Source organism: Parasteatoda tepidariorum, chromosome 6 (assembly GCF_982258835.1).
Source record: "Parasteatoda tepidariorum strain Cologne lab strain chromosome 6, Ptep-v5.0, whole genome shotgun sequence".
Taxonomy (NCBI): Eukaryota; Metazoa; Arthropoda; class Arachnida; order Araneae; family Theridiidae; genus Parasteatoda; species Parasteatoda tepidariorum.
In genome coordinates this window covers 37928165-37947047 of record NC_141760.1, presented here as the reverse complement: position 1 = coordinate 37947047, position 18883 = coordinate 37928165, and the positions used below count along the sequence as shown (strand labels likewise).

General features: G+C 28.4%; 1 protein-coding gene across 4 annotated transcripts in view; it reads left to right on the top strand.

Annotated features, from left to right (window-relative positions):
* The first annotated feature begins 521 nt into the window (after nt 1-521).
* Nucleotides 522-18883, top strand: part of LOC107444057 (putative sodium-dependent multivitamin transporter) — a 32686-nt gene continuing 14324 nt past the window's right edge. For 3 of the 4 annotated variants that reach the window (XR_001584073.4, XR_015434585.1, XM_016058116.4), the window contains exons 1-7: nt 522-876; nt 5078-5429; nt 7083-7148; nt 10221-10340; nt 13829-13983; nt 15410-15550; nt 18127-18262. Coding sequence is in view for 2 of the 4 variants with exons in the window: in XM_016058116.4 (XP_015913602.2) it covers nt 5088-5429; nt 7083-7148; nt 10221-10340; nt 13829-13983; nt 15410-15550; nt 18127-18262 (960 nt within the window). In the remaining 2 variants the exon portion in view is untranslated. The remainder of the gene's footprint in view (nt 877-5077; nt 5430-7082; nt 7149-10220; nt 10341-13828; nt 13984-15409; nt 15551-18126; nt 18263-18883) is intronic. The other variant, XM_016058117.5, reaches the window with a different exon arrangement.

The following is an 18883-nucleotide window of genomic DNA, read 5'->3' as shown; positions in this document are numbered from 1 at the left end:
TAAAATGTCCAAGATTGCAGCCCCTCCCTATATTTTGGTGGTCAGAAATGCGAATCCGTCGAAAACAAAGTTTGTTTATTCAGACAAAGTATATTTTTGCCTCTGATTTCGTAACTTAAATATTCTCATTTATTTTTTAGCATATAAAGATTTCTCCCCGCCTCGAACCATTAAGAATAAGTCCCAGAACGTGGAGATCAAAGGAGGTCAGAGGTGGTCATTCAAAAATTTTTTTTTTTTTTTTTAGCACTGGTCATTGAAACGATAAAATAAGTTAAAAGCACATAAACACGCATTTCCATTTCAAAGAGAAAAATAAAACTTTTTTTAAAAATATTTCTTTTATAAATAATGTTTCCTTTTCTTCTTTAAAAACATATTAAATTTAAAATAAAATATAAACTATAGACAGATAGATGTACTATAAGGGCGTTATTTGAAAATATTTGCCTCTAATTTAAATACAATGAAAATCAAGGCCATAATCATTGCATATATAAACAATAGGATTGTTGTCAATTGTTGTTTTCTGCCATCTAGCAGCATGTTTTTGTTATTAAAAGAACAGCGAGAATCTTATCGCAATAATTTAGTAAAGCACAGAACTAGACAGAAAAAAAAAATTTTCTTCGTTATTCCTTTTTATACCGAACTGCGTGAACGTTGTCTTATCTAAATCTATAGTGGAAATAAAGATATACGTGTAGTAGGAAACTTTCTCTCATAAGATACTCTTCCAATATAAACAAATACGGAATATCAAGGAAACAGCTATGCAGGGATGTAGAATTAGAACTAACTGAAATTTATTACCACTCTGAGTTGGTTATGTCGTAATTAAGTTCTTTCATTCACTCTTTTAAATTTGAAGCAAAGGTATGTAGAAATTTTTTGTTAATTTTATTTAAAGTGTTGGTTAGTATATATATATATATATATATATATATATATATATATATATATATATATATATATATATATATATATATATATTAATATTATATGTATATTAATGCTAAGTAATAATAATAATAAGTATGCCTAATATGTAATAAAGGTTATTCTTTAATTTAAATCTTTACTGCAATCATTAGGTATAAAGGAATATTAAATGAGTTTGCCATTGCTTCCATCTTAAGCATGAACTTTTTCTCAAATTAAGATTCACAAATATTTACTCAAAATCGCTTCATAATAGACATTTTATGCTTAACTAAATTTTCCACAAACTTTAGTTACTAATGTTTCATGAGTAATAAAGTGCTAAGTCTCGTTCATAGTAATATTATAAAATTATTATGATTTCTAAATAAGTATAGTGAAATAAAAGAATTTAGTAAAATATTTCCTAATGTCATTTCATGAAGAAACAAATAGACAAACTCTTTCAAAATTTGACAAAAAAAAAGTATTTAAAAAAAGGCTACCCAACTAATGTAATTAAATTCTATATAAAATCCTTGAGTTAATTGTATGTTATTAGTATTACTAAATTCACGGAAAACTTCTTTGGTGACTAAATCTATATTAATACCATCTGCAAATCCGATTCGGGCAATCCATGGCTAAAAATCTATGCAAACTGGGAAAATCGTATTTTTTGGGGGTAAATGTTAATATTTTTTTAAGTCATTAAAATTGTATATCAACCTTGTTTATAAAAGGTCAGTCATCCAGTATATATCCAGTTACCTTGTGCACATCCATTTTCGGGACGATTCAAGGTAACTAATAAATCAAACGCGGTTCAGTCTGCAGTAAGAAGGCGTCATAAAAAGATCCCTCTGATTTTCGCTTACTAGGGCTATATTAATGCAATATTAGAAAGCACTCCTTTTAGTGGTTATAATCGTGTGAGCTGATGACACAATTAGATTATATCTCATTATTATTTTGCTTTCCGATTATTTTTATAAATTTTTTTATCGATTTTTAAAATCATTTTATTGTAATTATATAGATGAATAGCTAAAAATTTGACATATCATTTTTACCCGCAAAGGATAAATTCCACTTAAAGCATCTAATGCTTTGAAAAAGAAATATAAAGCTACTGTAAGCATATATGCTTGCCTACATATACACATATACTTGTAATATCTATCTAAGCTTATATTATATGTATATTTAACTATATATTTATCAAAAGATTAATGCATGTATGCTTATACTCGCTGAGTTTTAAAAATAAATTCGTCTGGTTAGAGTATTCAACAACTGTTCTTTCAAAAAACTACTCTAAAGAAGATCTGCCATACTTGACGAAACTTGCTGTAAATTCATAGCAATGCGTAGTATAACTTAGATCTCAGAATTTTGAAACAAATTGACCAAAACTTATTATCAGTTGTATCTGGTTCTGAAGAGTTTTATTTTCCTATGAATAGATTCTTTTAAATTAGTCTTAAACCAAAAAGGTGCACATAAAAACATAATAGTGTAAAACAATAAAATAAAACTCTTCATGTGGTAATGAAGAGTAAAATTTCGTTTAAAATTTTTTAGCTGTTTAAAATTCCACTGGTCGAAATTGAGGAATAAAAAGTAACATTGAAAAAAGAAGCTAATAAATTGACGAAATAAACTCGAAATTCTTTTTTGAAAATAGCCTGCCATTTTTAAATATTTTACTGTTTTCTGCACCATTAAAGGATTTCGTTAATAAGGCACTTTTTACAATTAAGAAAAAGAATACGAAAAAGATAAATAATTGCAACTATCGTCGCAAGAATTTAAAAAGAACAATACCTATGTTATAAGCGATGGTGGAAAATCAATTATGAGTTACATTCATTTGAAACTTGTTTTTAAAAAGTACGTGTTTAAAAGCTAAACTCAGTCAAATTTTAGCATCATTTTCAGGAATACAGTAAAACCTAGTAATTGCTAAAATGGAATTATAAAATCTGTTTTAAGCAGACATGACGAATATCCGTCTTTTAACTTATTTTTTTATATATATTTTGTGTGAGATATTTTTGCAGGCAAAACGGAGCAATTTTATTTTTCTAAATAATGATTAATCTATAACTCAAAATACTGATATCAAAGCGTAAACAATAACCTGAACCTCGTACATGCTTCTGCAATTCATACTATTTAATTATCTGAGGAATTTGAATTTAATTTCCTTGTCTAGAAATAAAGTACGATAAAATTAAACCTAATCATTGAAATGCATTTTTAAACTTTAAACTAGAATGTTACACCAAGAAAAACAACATTTTGTTTGATCAGTTTTATATTAGAGTAAAATTGTCGAAACTAATGAACTTACTAAACGTTAATAAACTTGAGTTAAGTCAATTTCTTTTATTTTTTAATATTTAAAATTTTTATTTTATTATTCGTCATCTTTTTTCGTTTTCAAAAAATGCGTGCTTTTAGATTACACATTTACATGTTTTGCCTGTAAATACATTTCGCAGTATTATACTTTTCAAATAATGTCAAAATTAAAGGGGTCGTTTTATTTTATTAGGAGAAATAGCGTCATTGAAATTAAGAATTTCAATGAATTTTTCTCAAAAGTGCCCTCTGAGAAATAAAACTCTGACTTTTAACTATTCATCAATCCCTTAGCAGTATTTAGTTAATTTTTCGAATCATTTCGCCACGAAATCACGTGTTTTGTAACGAAACGCGAACTCTCAAATATATGACGAATATGTTTCCTCAACTCAAAACTTTACCGTAGTGCATTTCTTTTATATCTAGAATGATAAAACTAGAATAAAAACTAGACATTCGAAGAAAATGTAACGGCATGTATATTGGGCAAAAAATTGGCTTGGTAACAAGAAGTTGATGGCTTTCTAATATCCGGGTTTCGGCAAGAGATTCTTATTTCTAGACAATTTAATTCGCTGTTCCATTTGTCCTTGTTATACATTATGCCACCTATATTGTGCCACAATAAATTGATTATTAGAAAAGTTTTAAGTACTGTGGACTTTTTTGGAGGGGGGGGGGATAGGGCTAAATATTTCTTTAATTTTGAGGAAATTCGTTTCCTCCAAGAAGTGACGATAGTTATTTTGTTACTTTGACGAAATGTTTGCTTAGAGCATATGGTAGGAATCGAAGCCCGACTTAGCCTAGGTGGGGCCCGAGGCTAAAACTTCCTCTGCTTCACTTTTTAAGTAATGAAGAATCTAACTTTATGAAGGTATTTAAATTCTTCATCTCAGTATAACAAATAACAAGAAAATTGTCTAGAACCTAAGGGAGGCTGTAAAGTCCCCCCCCCCCAATGGTCAGACGAAATATCATTCTGTCCTTCTTATTGATTTTCTGACAATTCTATGTCCATCATGCCAAATGCAGTTTTCTGATTGCTAACTTTCTCATCTAGGTTCGAAAAATTCATTCCCTTGCTGAAATTAGGGCGGAATTCAGCAGAAATTTCGCAATTACAATGGCTCAATTAAGCCAATCAGAAGCCTGTATTTTTGTAAGCATATCGCATTTTGAGAAATGTAAAAACACAGGCTTTTGGTTGGCCAAATTTGTCCATCATAGTTATAACATTTAAGCTGAATTCCGTCCTAGAAAGCCATGGATTTACGAAATATAGATTGTGTTCATACGATAGATTAGTGAAGAACTAACATAAAACTGACGGATTTTTACACTGTACAGATATTTTGTTTTAAAGAAAAGTTCATTAAAGAAGGAAATGTAAAATAAACTCTTTATTCGATTTGGTTGCCCCCTTAGGTGTGGGGGCTTGGGGCGACTGCCCTGTATGCCCCTGCCTTAGTCAGGCTCTGCTAGAAATCAGTTTCACCAAATACGAAGAAAGTTTCTTTTTATTTGAGTCCCCTTTTTTTACAGTGCATGAAGCTATAAAATTATGCAATGTGTATTTTTTTTGGGGTAATTTAATATTGTAGATTTCTTTCTTTTCATTTCTTTTTTTTAAATTTTGTGTGTTAAATATGACCAAAAGTCGTCAATTTGAATTAAAAAGAGCATAGTTTTCACCTTCGTAATAAACTTTTTTCTTTTTAAGAAACAAAATTTGAAGTAGGCATCTAAGCCACACTTAAGAATTAAAATCTTCTTTCATTTACAGATTCCTAATCATGTATCCTGAAAAGCTAACTCTCACCTTTGCAGACTACATTGTGATTGGGGCAGCGTTGGTCATATCTTCTATCATTGGTCTTTTATTTCAGTTCATCAATAATGGTAATACCAATAAAGAATACCTTCTAGCTAGAAGGAATATGCCAGTGTTTCCTGTCATATTATCTACAATGGCCACATTCATGTCTGCTACAACTCTGATGGGGATTCCTGTTGACACTTACTTATATGGAACAAACATGCTTTTTATGAACATCGGATTTATTCTTGGACCAATAATAGCCGCGTATGTTTTCCTGCCAGTTTACTTTGCCAGTGATATATCCACTGTTTATGAAGTAGGTTCTGTATTAATAAGGTTACGTTTATAATCTTAATTTTTTATAGTTTACTTCAAAAAAATTCAAGAACGTAAGTTCATGATTTTATGTCAGTTTACTTTGTTATTTACAATATCTAGTGTCAAGGCAATAGTTTCAGTAGCAATTTTTTCTTAACTACTTGTAAAAATTTCAAGTAGATTATTTCAATAAGAGAATTCAAGTTAGAATGATAGCATTTTTTTCATGTAATATCAAAACAAAAAAGTTCAGTTAAAGAATATGGAAACTTTTTTTTGTTCTCTTTATTTACTTTTTAACTATCGTTCTCGAATAAATAGAGAGAAGAACATGAATTTCAACCAGCAAGTCCTTTTATCTTATGAAATCTGCCATCTGTCTTATGAAAATTCAAAATTTTTAAGTGTTAGCTTTTAAAATGTGAAAAATGGGCATTTAAAATTCCTTATTGTGTACTCAAAACAGTCATAAATGTACTTCAAATGATTGTAACTACTATTTGAAATACATACAAGTGAAGAATACTTTGTACAAAAAATATGTATTGTTTTGAAGCTGGAAGATGTAAAAAAGTACACCTGAGGTAGAATATGAGGTTATGTTTTGCATCGAAAATAACCTCCTCTATTAATCTTAATTTCAATTTTAGCAGCACATTACAAAATCAACATCATATATTGTTCATCAATAATTTTAGTTAATACCACGTGAAAATGTTCATACCGCAATTATGTGGTTGAAGTGTAGAAAAAATAATATATACTATTTACCTCCAAACAGCCTTAAAAAAACAATTGCATACACCTTGATTATAATCCTTGAGAGGGTGAATTTTTAAGGTTGTTTTTGAAGTTAATTTCAAATAAACCTCAAATCAACCTTACCACCTAAAATCTCAAATAAATCTCAAAAGCGCCTAAAATTATTGCAAGGGTTATTCGACCAGATTATAGTGCAAGGTATGAAACTTTATCAAAACATTATACGAAAATGTGGTTTTGTGAAATTGTGGTAAATTGAATAATGGTAAATGTGTTATGGTAAATTGAATAGTGTTTCTGTACATATTTCCAGTTTGGGAATAAAAATAATCTAACTGTTAATTTAAAACTATATCTTATGCATGCAAAGATTCAAAGGGATCAACAGCTTTTTCTGTGATTGAAGCGGGCAAAGCTTAAATTGTAAGCCATCCAATTTTGTGCTTTGCCCAATTGAGAAATAATAGAAATGAACGGAGAAAACTGATTATTTTTTGCCAAAAAACTGTATGATTTTTCTTCATTTACAATAATTAACAAACAAAAATGATCAGTTTTTTTTTTAAAAAAATTTACAATATAACGATGTGTAATATACGCAATGAAAATGTATAATATACACAAAATTTTACTTTTTCGAGCTAAAACTTTGTTCTTTACACTGTAAAAAATTATGGTATCTATTTTATACCAAAGTACTTCAGTGAAACGCCATTCATAACTTCAAATAACATTCGATATTTTCAATACTGTGATTTATATCTGATATTTACCAAATATTAACACAATTTTGTGAAAAATATTTCATTCCCAACAAGTAATTTTTCTCTAACATAATTTGTGTTATGTTTTGTCATTTCGTTTTTTTTTCATTTCAATCCTATTTCAGTACTTGGAGAAGAGATTTGGGAAAGTATTAAGAAGAATATTATCAGCAGCTTTCATGGTAGTAAACGTAAGAACGTCTTTTTGTAGTTATAAGAACTAAAAATGTTTCTCTGACTGACCAAATTGCTCATAAAGTTCAATTAAAATTTTAATTGATTTTTGGAAATTGTACATTTATTGTGGTTTTTAGAGATAAGCTATGTAATTTAGAACTCCACACAGAAAACAGCTTCTTCTATAACTGTGAGCATTTTATGTCTAATGGAGTGGTTGCAGAATATGAATAAAAAATTATGAGAATATGAATCAATTCCAAAATTTAAACTTAAAAACAGTAGGAAAAGAAAATTGTATCTTTTTTATGAATTATTGCACCTTTATGTGGCAGAATGAAGCTTATTATCAAGATTAAAATAATTTTTCTTACGCATAGCCCCATTAATGGTAGCTGGGTGATTCTCACGAAATATGACAATTTACAGTTTCTTGCTCCAAGATCTAATACTATACTACTAAAAGAACTTTTTTTAAAATTTTAATAAATAGCATTGCTGTTAGCATTTTAAAATGACTTTGTACTAGCATCGACTGTTTTGTATATTGATAAAATTTAATTGAATTTTAAAATGTCATGTTTCTGGTATGTTATTAACAATATTTCCAATAATAATTAGCTTCCAAACTTCACATGAATTTTTTAATATCTAATTTTTTTTGTCTCAACCGTTGTAAGCATTTCTAGAATATACGCAGATGGTATTATTTACAAAAACTGCGTTTAAACTAATTTTTTCTGTCCATAATTTGTTTGTCACATGAAAATCTGTCACTTTCCTGGCTACTTTTATTTATTGATTTATAACCGAAGTAGATAGCGCCAACAATCAATATCTTATGTTAATAGATTGATTAGATGTTTCCTATCTGAACATGTCTTGTCGAATGAATAAAGAACCAACTTTTTGATTCAAAATCTATTTCAAAAATTTTTTCAAGGTGAGTAGGTATTTATGTTGTCATTTTCCTGTCTTCTTGAAATCATTAATAACATAAACTACATAGATTTATCTCAGTTATGTCAAGAAATCGTGTTGTATTCTGCGGAATGTAGACCAAAATGTGTTAGGCCAAAATGTTAAATTAAAGTAAAGTTAAATGCTATAAAATAGCAAATTTGTCATTATCTTGGCTGTCATTTTCCTGGCTTATAAATGCCAGGACATTCAAGTGTTACCAGAATTTTTTTTAAACAGTATACTGTAAAGAGGGAAAGCAAATATTAGCCTAATACCAAGTTTATGTATGATTGTAATATGCTTGAATGTAATCAAAGGTATTTTTTTATTTAATGATTGATTATTATACACAATTTTATTCTATACATATCAGCAACAAAAACATTTTTGATTCTTTTTACAGTGGATAAAAAGAATTAACATAAGCAATTTATGGTCCATCTAACATAAAGGCTTAAGTTGAGTTCTTACTATTAGCTTAAAATGACTGTTTTTGAAACTTCTAGGCTAATATGTCATTTTCCTGTCATTCAAGATTTGGTGAATTTCTATTTTATTATTTTTTTTCTTGAGAAAATGTCAATAAACTACACTGATAAGATATTAATACATGTAACTAAATAAGTATACACAAAAATTAGATTATTTTGAAGACTTTAAATTTGAAGAAATGTTTTGGTCCGAATCGCCATGTTTCCAAAGAATCACCCACCCTACGATATCAGATATTACAGAATTATATTTTGCTCGATTGTTACTAAATACATGTGATTGGCGAGGGCACAACGTGTATTTCCATGCCCATTGACTTACTAGACAATTAAATAATTTGTCAGTTATTCTAACTCACTAGATGGCGCTAATATTTCCCATTTCCTCAAATAATGTCTGGTTTGACGTGATGGATAAGTAATTAAATAGTGTAAGCTTGTGACAAAGGAGGAGCGAAAAACACGGTTCATCACATATTTGGCTATAATTGAATAATTTGAATAATTTTATAAAATTTCATTTAACAATTTATTATATAATAAAAACAGACTGAATAATTTTATATAATTCATTTTTATTAATATGTTTTTTAATCTTACGTTAATTAAAAAGAAGAGATAAAAATGCTATTTACTTCCTGCGATATTGTCTTGTGCTCATTTTGGTTTCATATTGTTTCGATATATTCCTTAAAACACGCCAATAAAATTTTTATCACCAAAGTACATTGTTAAAGTTTAAAAATAAAATTTGAAATTTCATCAGCATGAACGTAATTTATGAATTGTTGTATATTAATTTAATATAGTGGGAGATAAGGTTTATAAGTAATCGGTAAGACGAAGCGTGAAAGGAAACACAATTTGACGAAATTTACGGACCTTACATCTGACTTACTAGGTGGCAGTACTTTGACTATTTTCAGTACTACTGCAGTTGAAAAAAACTGATGCTTCTGTTCATCATAGAACTACGCTTAATTGGCAAAACTGTCGATACCAAAATGATTGAGGTTCTTTAATCAATAATTTTATTAACTGAAAAAAATTTTTGGAGTAAAATGCTCAAGCGACCATCCACAAACTAACCTAGTGATTCGTATTTTTCATAATGCAAAATTTCAGATCTGAAAGTAAACACGTTTCTTCTTTCTATAAAAGTAGAAAATTTGATCTATCACCACAAACGGACATTTTAATGATACCATAATATTAAAATACCTAAATGCAAATTTATTTATTTTGATTCGTATTGGTGAAATTAGTTAAAAGTGGTGAAGAGTATTTTTAAAAGCACTGATGTGCTGATAATACAATGAAAAATTAGATATTAGGAAATTATAATACAATTAAAGAAGTTTAATTTATTTAAATATTGAGTTTCTGTTCATACAGAACAATAAAGAACATAATTAGAAGTATTTTAGCAAATAACAAAATTAATTTTTTAAAAGGCGTCATGTCATGTCATTAGTTGCCATCGGATTGTCCTAACGTATTTGCTTGCAAGATTACAATTTAAAAATGATCTCTAATAATTTAAACTGATAACTTATGAAATTTACATATTAATAAATATTAATTTTGAGTTATATTATTTTGCAAACGTATTTAATTATTATATTTAAACAGATTTTATTCAATTCTGCCACCCTATACGCACCAGCTTTAGCTTTGAACGCTGTTACGGACATTTCTCTATGGGTGTCTATTATTACTATTGGAGTAGTCTGCACTTTTTACTGCACTTTGGTAAGAAATTTTTTTATTTGCTTTTAAAAGTAACTTTATTTTTGTTCAAATAAAAAAAAGTTTGCTCACATTTATAATGTACTTTGAAGAAAAAAACTTATTTTTTTAACCTGTACATGTTTGACTTTCAAAATATAGTTTACTTATAAATATTTCGAGTTAAGAACATTATTGAGTGTTTAAAATATCATGCTTCTAATTTTATTAGCTATTTGAGATTTTTAAACACTGGGGGTTATTTAGAGCAGGGGTTCCCGAAGCGATTAAGGGGATTATTTAAAGCAGGGTTATGTGGAACCCTAGAGTTCCGTAGAAGAGTTACAGGGGCTTAGAGATTTTTTTTACCAGATACGATTTTCGAAACCTGCAATTAAATATATATTTGATTAATTACCCATTATTTATTTAAAATTTAGTTATTTTTATGAAATTATATATTTAATATGTTTGTAAGGAAAGTAAACCAAAATTAAAAAATTTCTAATAACAATAATGGATAATGAATGAGCAATGAAAAGAATAAGTTTATGAAAAATTGCATTAATATTTTGAAAAGAAAAAAAACTAATCAAATTCAGCAATGAAGAAATATCTCTCTCTAATAACCATTCTCAACGTTTATTTCGGTCATTTTATGTCTTAATTTCAGTGACAACTAAGTTTCAGTAGGGGAGTGTCGGGTACCCCCGCCCACTGTCAATTTCATATGTATAGAATATTTTTTCAAGTCAATGGGCCATCGGACATTAATTGTTTTATTAAAAAAAGATTATTTTCAAAGTTTCAAGTTTTTATGCAGCTGGTAACATGGTAAACAATAGTTTTGAAAATATGTTGAATACAGTAGTCAAATTTTTTAAATTTCTATTTTTTTAAGTTAAACTATTCTTTTTTTGATTTATTCTTTTTGCATTATTTAATTAGATGATAAAACAATAGAAACATACAAAAATATTGATTATTACTCAATATTATTCAGAAATATAAGCACAACTCCTTAAGTGGGCGGGGCTACCCGACTCTCCCCTACATGTATATTCAGTTTATACGTACACTAAAATTCAAATTAAATGACTATATGCAGCTCCAGACCTGTAAATATAACTGTCTTACATAATAGATAAAACGATACCATGAAAAATTTCAATTTATATTTCTTCATTAAATATTTTCAAAATAATTAATAAAACTTCAGTCATTAAATAATTTTATTTGTAAATTTAAGTCATGGGGTTTCGCCAAAAGATGATAAATGTAAAAAAAAAAAAATTAATGATTGTATTATTTTATTTTTCCAATGATATATTTCGGATATGTTCACAGAATAAGTCCCCATAAATCATGACTATAATATTTACAGTTTTTAAAAGTATTTTTTACGATTCCCTGTAAAGTATTCATTAGAAAGATAACTCAAGGATCAAGTTATGTTTTATATAACACAAACGTTGTGCAAAATGTTGAATTACGATTACATTGGCGAAAATCATTTAAAGGAAGTTTGATAAACCTCTGGAAAACTTGCCATAGACAAGCCCCTAGTAATCTATGGTAACTTACGTCAACTATAGAAATTAATATGGTCAGATACCTTAAGCCCATGGTAACCATAGAAATTTGCAAGGCATTTATATGGTAAGACATGATACGCCTATGGTTACCATAGAAATTTGCATAGTATTCATATGGCAAGACACCATAAGCCTATTATAACCATAGAAACTACTATAGTATTATATGGAGGTACACAGCAGCCTCATTGGAGGATTAATAGGAAGTACCATAGGCACATGGCAAATTAACGGAAACACACTACACGCATGCTTCATTTATACGGGAGAGTGGACCATGGTTCGGAAAGAAGCAGGCGTGTTTTACTGCTTCTCTGACGAACCAGATCAATTTTGCGTTAATTAAACCAATCCATCAAAAACAATAGTACTTTTCAATAATGTTCGCCAATCTTATTGAAATTTATAGTTATTTAAAATTATGTTTGATAATTTCAATGAAAAAACAGCCTTTCAACTTCAAAAATTTCAATGGCAGACAAATTGACAACAAGCCCTGAGCGTGACACTGATACCTCGACGAATTCGGTCAAAGAGACTTTAAAGTTTTTTATTTATTTATTTATTTATGTTATTTAACTTTTGGGGTTAGTTATTTTATTTTTTTTCCTTCGAATTTCTGACTTAATCAATTTTTGAACTTGTTGAAATTAATCAATATCCTACTGGTTTCAGCAATGTTTTAGTAAATTTTTGAGCTTAGTCTATTTTATGAACAACTTGATAATCTAGAAAAAAATTAGCTCTCACGGCTACAATAACGTTGTGTGAATTTCGTTAACATCAAATGTTAGATTCTGTGCCTTTCAGGGATATTGTATTTGATCTCTGATGCTTTGATTGATTTTGGATTAATGAACCCATAAATCTGTAAATCCATTCCATTTTATTCTTCTTTCGTTACTCATAATACCTTTATTGTTTTCGAATTAATTTTTTCGATTTAAATTAACCTGTTATTGTCCGGTAAGGGTTCTTCGCTTTCTTACATAATTATTGTCTTTTTTCATATTTTTATTAACCTAATCTCTCACCTTAATTTCTCTTTTTATAATTATTCTTGTAGCATAACCATTCTTGTGAAAAGTACCCAAAGCTCACTGCAATTCAATGACCCGTGTTTATTATTGTCTAAGTATAAATTTATCTATGTAAAATAGTATGATTAACTTCTATATGGCTGTGAAGAAATGTTACCATAGGCTTTGAAAACCTTAATCAAAAGTTACAGCACGCCGTAATTTTATGGTAAAAATTTGCTATAAAAATTCCATAGGATATCCCAGGGCGTTTTTACATATAGTAAAATTTTTTCCAAACACTTTTCTCATACACGTATAGCAAATATTTGCCATACGTTTATGTCAAACATTTGTCATAAGATTATGGCCAAATTTTACCATTCGCTGATGGCAATAGTGTATGGCAAAACTTTTCCATAGTCAAAACCCATAGGAATATACTATAGTATTTTTTATGGAAAACCTAATGCAAATTTTCTTAGGGGAAAAAATGGAGAAAAAAAAATCTTTCAAAGCTCTTATTTTTAGTATTTAGTCAGACCGCTTTGAGTTCTGTAACTGTAGTTGAACGATACGCAGATATTTATAATTATATTATTATTACAAATATTATTATTACCATTAATATTATTACTATTATTATAATTATTATTACCGTTGAAATTATTACTATTATTAATACTATTATTATTATCCTTTTTATTAAAAAAAACACCAATGACAGAAAAAACATCAATTTCTTCTTCATTAAATTTATGAGTTAAATAATTTGCAAAACTCAACACTTAAATAGTAAGCAGAATTGAAAATTTTTTCAGCAGAATTTTAAGCAGAATTTTTTTAGTAGTTATTAGCTTAGCAATAAACCATATTGAAATTAAATTTTTTTAACTAGGGTGGTATGAAAGCTGTGTTGTGGACGGATTCGTTTCAAGCTGTTCTTATGTTCATTTGTTTGTTCGCAATAATTATAAAAGGAACTATTGATCTTGATGGTCTTGAAAATGTTTTTAAAGAAGCATACGATGGAGGCCGAATTCTTTTACCGAAGTAAGTCTATGAAGCATATTATTTTCTTGTTGCAAGGAAGTTCAATTCTGAGAAAAATACGTCTAACCAATTTCAAAAAATTTAATTTCATATGGCAAAGTACAAAATCTGAACGAAATCAGCGGAATAGTTCCTGAGAAATTTACTTTCAAAAATGAGGTAATTTTAAACTTTGATTTCTTAGGAACTATTCGCACTCTGTCATCTAAAATTAGACTCTTTAAAATGATGTAAACTAAATTATACGTTACATTTCAAATTTTTTTCGAATATTTTTTATTAAATAACATACTAAAAAATAATAAATACTTTCTGAAAGTAATTTTTTGCGTGAACTTTTTTTGGATAAACAATTTTTATAAATATGTGCAATTTGTTTTTAAATAGCTTAAAGAACTCTTCAGACTTGATAAAATATGCAAGAAATAAAATTAACATTAAGGGTTTCAAACTTGGGATCACTCTCCTGAATAAACTTAGGGACAATATTTCCCAGATTGAGGCAATCTTCTATATTTTGTGGGTCAAAAACCCGAATCCGTCAAAGGTAAGTTTATTCAGTGAAATGGTATGTTCATTCAGAGAAAGTATGTTTTTGTATATAATTTCGTAACTTAAAATATCGTCTGCCCTAATTATTTATCATATTTGGATTCCCCCCTTTGAACCGTTAAGATTAAGGCACAGAGCATGAAGATCCGGTCATTAGATAAAAAGTTATTCAGGATGGCCCGTTTATTTATTTATTATTATTTTTTTGAACTGTACATTAACCATAAGTTGATTTTTTTAGGTACTACTGATTAGTATGTATTCACAGAAATGTATACTTTTGTGGTTCAATTAGATTTTTTCGGTCAAACTCAAAGATTCTTAAGTATTATTTTTAAGATTTTGAATTACATTTGACCTTCACCACAATGGTTCACTGAAAATATGTATATCTTAATAATTACCTTGAAAACAGTGTAAAATAAATAATGGTGAGTGCCGTGGTTCATTAATTTCCCAGAAAGTATTCTTTTCAAAATTCTAGGGAATCTTCTAGATGACCCCCAAAATCATAAGAAATTTTTTTTTCGAAATAATATTAATAAAAAAACACGTATCTAATACTTTTACATCAAGAACATATCCTGGAAATGTCATCAAAATCAAAAACGTTAAGTGCTCAATTCTATGTGCTTAAATTAACTAACTCTAAGAAAAACCATTAGATATTTAAAATTTATTTTACAAATCATGCACGAACATGATTAAACAATCATTTTCTAAAATGTATTCTTAAAAAACTAGAAAATGCAAAAAAAAAAAAAAATTTAAAAGTTTGCTTTAAACAATAACTTAGGCATCAACTTTAAACTTTATGTTCAGAAAGAAATTGTGGAATAAAATTACTTATAATAATACCTGTTCACTTAAACAGGTTTTCGATGGACATGGCATCTCAGTACACTATGATAAACATTTTTCTGCTTGGAATGATAGTCACAATATCGTCATATGGAGGAAGTCAAGTACAAGTTCAAAGAATGCTCACTTTGAAGTCTTTAAGTGAATCACGAAAGTAAGATTACAATTTTTTTTTACGTTTTTTTATCAAAAATTCTGAAATATATTTTCTAAAAAATGAGAACACTACTTTTTTTTATAAAGAAAAAGAGGTAGCTCAAAACCTGAAATCCAAAATTAAAACTTCCAACCTGTTTTTATCTATTTTAGCACCTACTTACTCCTCTAACATTGCTATCGCTATCGAAACAAATTGTTTCCTACACATTATTTCATATTGAATTAGTTCCTAATCCGGTACAATAAGGATTAATAATTGAAAAGCTGCAAATGTTTCAATGTAAAAAAAAAAAGTGCTTCTGTTGACATGCTTTATGTACATTTTTTGGATAACTATCTAGTGATTATCCCAACAAATTAAACATTTTTTGCTAATTTAATGTTCTATATTGAATGAAATCAAATCAAACACGAGACAATTAGATTAAATCTGCAGAAGTTATAAAATTTTTAGATACACAAAGCATAGTTTTGTACTTGCAACTGTTTACGCTTGGTAAAAAGTTATATAGACAAGAGTGACTTATAGTTTCTCATGTATTGCGTTTTCCTAAATTGAATTTGACCTAAAGTGAATCAATAGCACTAATTTTTCCAAAGCTGCAATGGTTTTACTGTAGAGAAAGTAGGGGAGAGTGGGGTCAATTGTAACATTTTTTACTTAACTATTTTTAACTAACAAAAAATCCAATATATTATTAGTATTAATTGACAGACGAGTTAAGTAGACTATCCTCTACTAGAAAAAAAAATAAATACCTGATTTTAAATATTATTATATTAGTTATTAACAATTTTTGACAGTCGTGCAGTTGTAACAATTGTCCCCACTTACGGGGTCAATTGTAACAGTTCATAAATTCAACTAAAACATAGTTAATTATACATAATATCATAGTTGTGATATATTTTTTATTGATCAAAATAGTAGTGATATTTTCGGAGTAAAAATAATAATGAGCAGAAACCTAAAGGGTTAAACTTTTAACTTTAAGGGGTTAAAATTTTTAATTTATGCTGTGAAAGGTGACAAATAAAATAATGCGCATGCAACATAATATAAATGATATAGGAAACTATTGGTGGTTCTTAAAGAGTTAAGTAATGGTTTGTAAACATAAGATTATTTATTTTCAGCTGTTACAATCGTCCCTTTACTTATTGTTACAATTGTCCCCAAGACGCCATTTCAGGTTCATTTGTTAAAAACAATGCTAGTTAATTAGCAAAACTAATCTTTTTTTTATTGAAATGTTAATTAAAGTGTCCACTTACATATTCGGTTACTAATTTTTATTTGTTTAAACAAAATTACTTTGTTACAATATAATATTCTAATACCAAAAAAAGTACTTGCGTGGCGTGAAAATATCTTTTGTGATGCAACTCTTTCAAAAGTACATAAAAATGGTTGCCATCAGGGGTGTACATGTAGATTTATTAAATACACTTTGTGCACCACCTAGGAGCCAAATCTAGAACCCGACACTCGAAATTTTTGCTCTGTTACAATCGTACCCTGTTACAATTGACCCCACTCTCCCCTACTGTTTAGTAATTTTACATGGTGTGATGAAAACCATTTTAATTTCTAAACTATTTATCCTATCGTTTGAAATTTCATCTCATTCGATTCCACATGATAACTTACATCAGAAAACATATTTTAAATGTGCACATAGCTGCTAGATAGCAATATAAAGTGTATATCTGTTCGTGCTAAAAGCAATATTTTTTTGAGTAAAAGCATTCTCAATTTTTGAACTGTTTGCCCTATTGTACCAGGTTTATTTTCAATCGATTTTGCATGAAAAAATGTGACGAAAATGATACCGCATTTTTTTAGATAGCCATGTCAGATGTGTAAATAGGTATAATTACAAAATTGTACTTCTTGTTCAAACAGCCCTCATTACTTATGAGCTATTAGTCGAATTGTACAATATGTGTATTATCCCTCTATACTTAAGGTGTAACTATCTAAATAGCAGTATGCAAATTTCCCCCTCCATTTCGCACTCTTACCAAAATACAACACGAGAAGTACATAACAGTTTTTTGTAGATTTCAACTTTATTTTGGATGTTCAGATTTTGTGAGTTTTTTAGCTAACTTCCTATGCTATTTAAGCGTATATTTAAACGACATGAACCATATAAGTTCAAATTTTAGATGGAAAATAGTAGTTACTTACAGCGTAGGCAAATGCATGGGTATCCTATACAGGAGCTATTTTAATTTTATTATTTATTTTGAAAGACTGGTGTACAGTACTTAAGAATGATTTTCTGTATAAACTACAAAATGCTTTGTAATCACCACCCTTAACACGCATTTTTGAAGCTCCTGTTAAAACTATATAAAAAGTTGTATTTTTACCTACGTGGAGCTGTGTAAAAATTCTCCGCATGCAAAAAAGCTCCGAGAATTAAAATAAAAGGTTTCCGACCTTCAGTTATGAAAAACAGCTGCTTCTATAAGCGTATTCCATTAATTTAGAATATAATAGATTTGGAACATTTAGTGTTGTTAAATTAACTCTTACCAAGTTCAACTTGGGTTATATTTCAGAACAATATTTTGGAGTATACCACTCATCGTTGCTTTACATGTGCTTTGCTGTCTAACGGGAATAATTTTCTATGCTTATTTTCGCCATTGTGATCCACTAACAGCGCCAAACAAGCCTATACAAGCTGCCGATCAAGTAAGATATATTTCCTTACTTAATAAAATGTTGTAAGTAAAATACCTAATAAAAGTCGCATTTACTATTAAAAGTAGTATTAGTACCATGCTCAAGTAATAATCACCATTAATATACATTTTCTTAATTGTTATGAACAACAATCTACAGATACCCCCTAGAAAATTCGCAATTGAATATTTAATTGAGAAAAAACAAAATCGATGTTAAATTTGACTGATTAATTTCAAAATCTATCACATGAGACTGATTACTGACTATTAACTGAATTTAATTCCTATTTTGATTTGGTCAATATTGATAAGTATCGGTCTAAGTGTGCGAATTTTGTTTTTCTCTTTTAAATATTATTTTTTTCTACCTTAATGGAATTTTTAAAAATAGCTCTTATTTTCACATATATTTTAATAACATGTACTATGTGATGCAGAACTATAGTTCAGGCATTTTCACCTAAATTTCGAACTCGATTTAAAACAAGCATAATATCATACACCACGAATCGAATGCAATACACTCTTGCTACTCTTGTTCACTAGAATTGTTTGCTATAGGTCAATTCATCTGTAGATTTCGCAAGCCTATAATATCCAGGGCTGGTCCGAGCTGATTTTTAAGTGC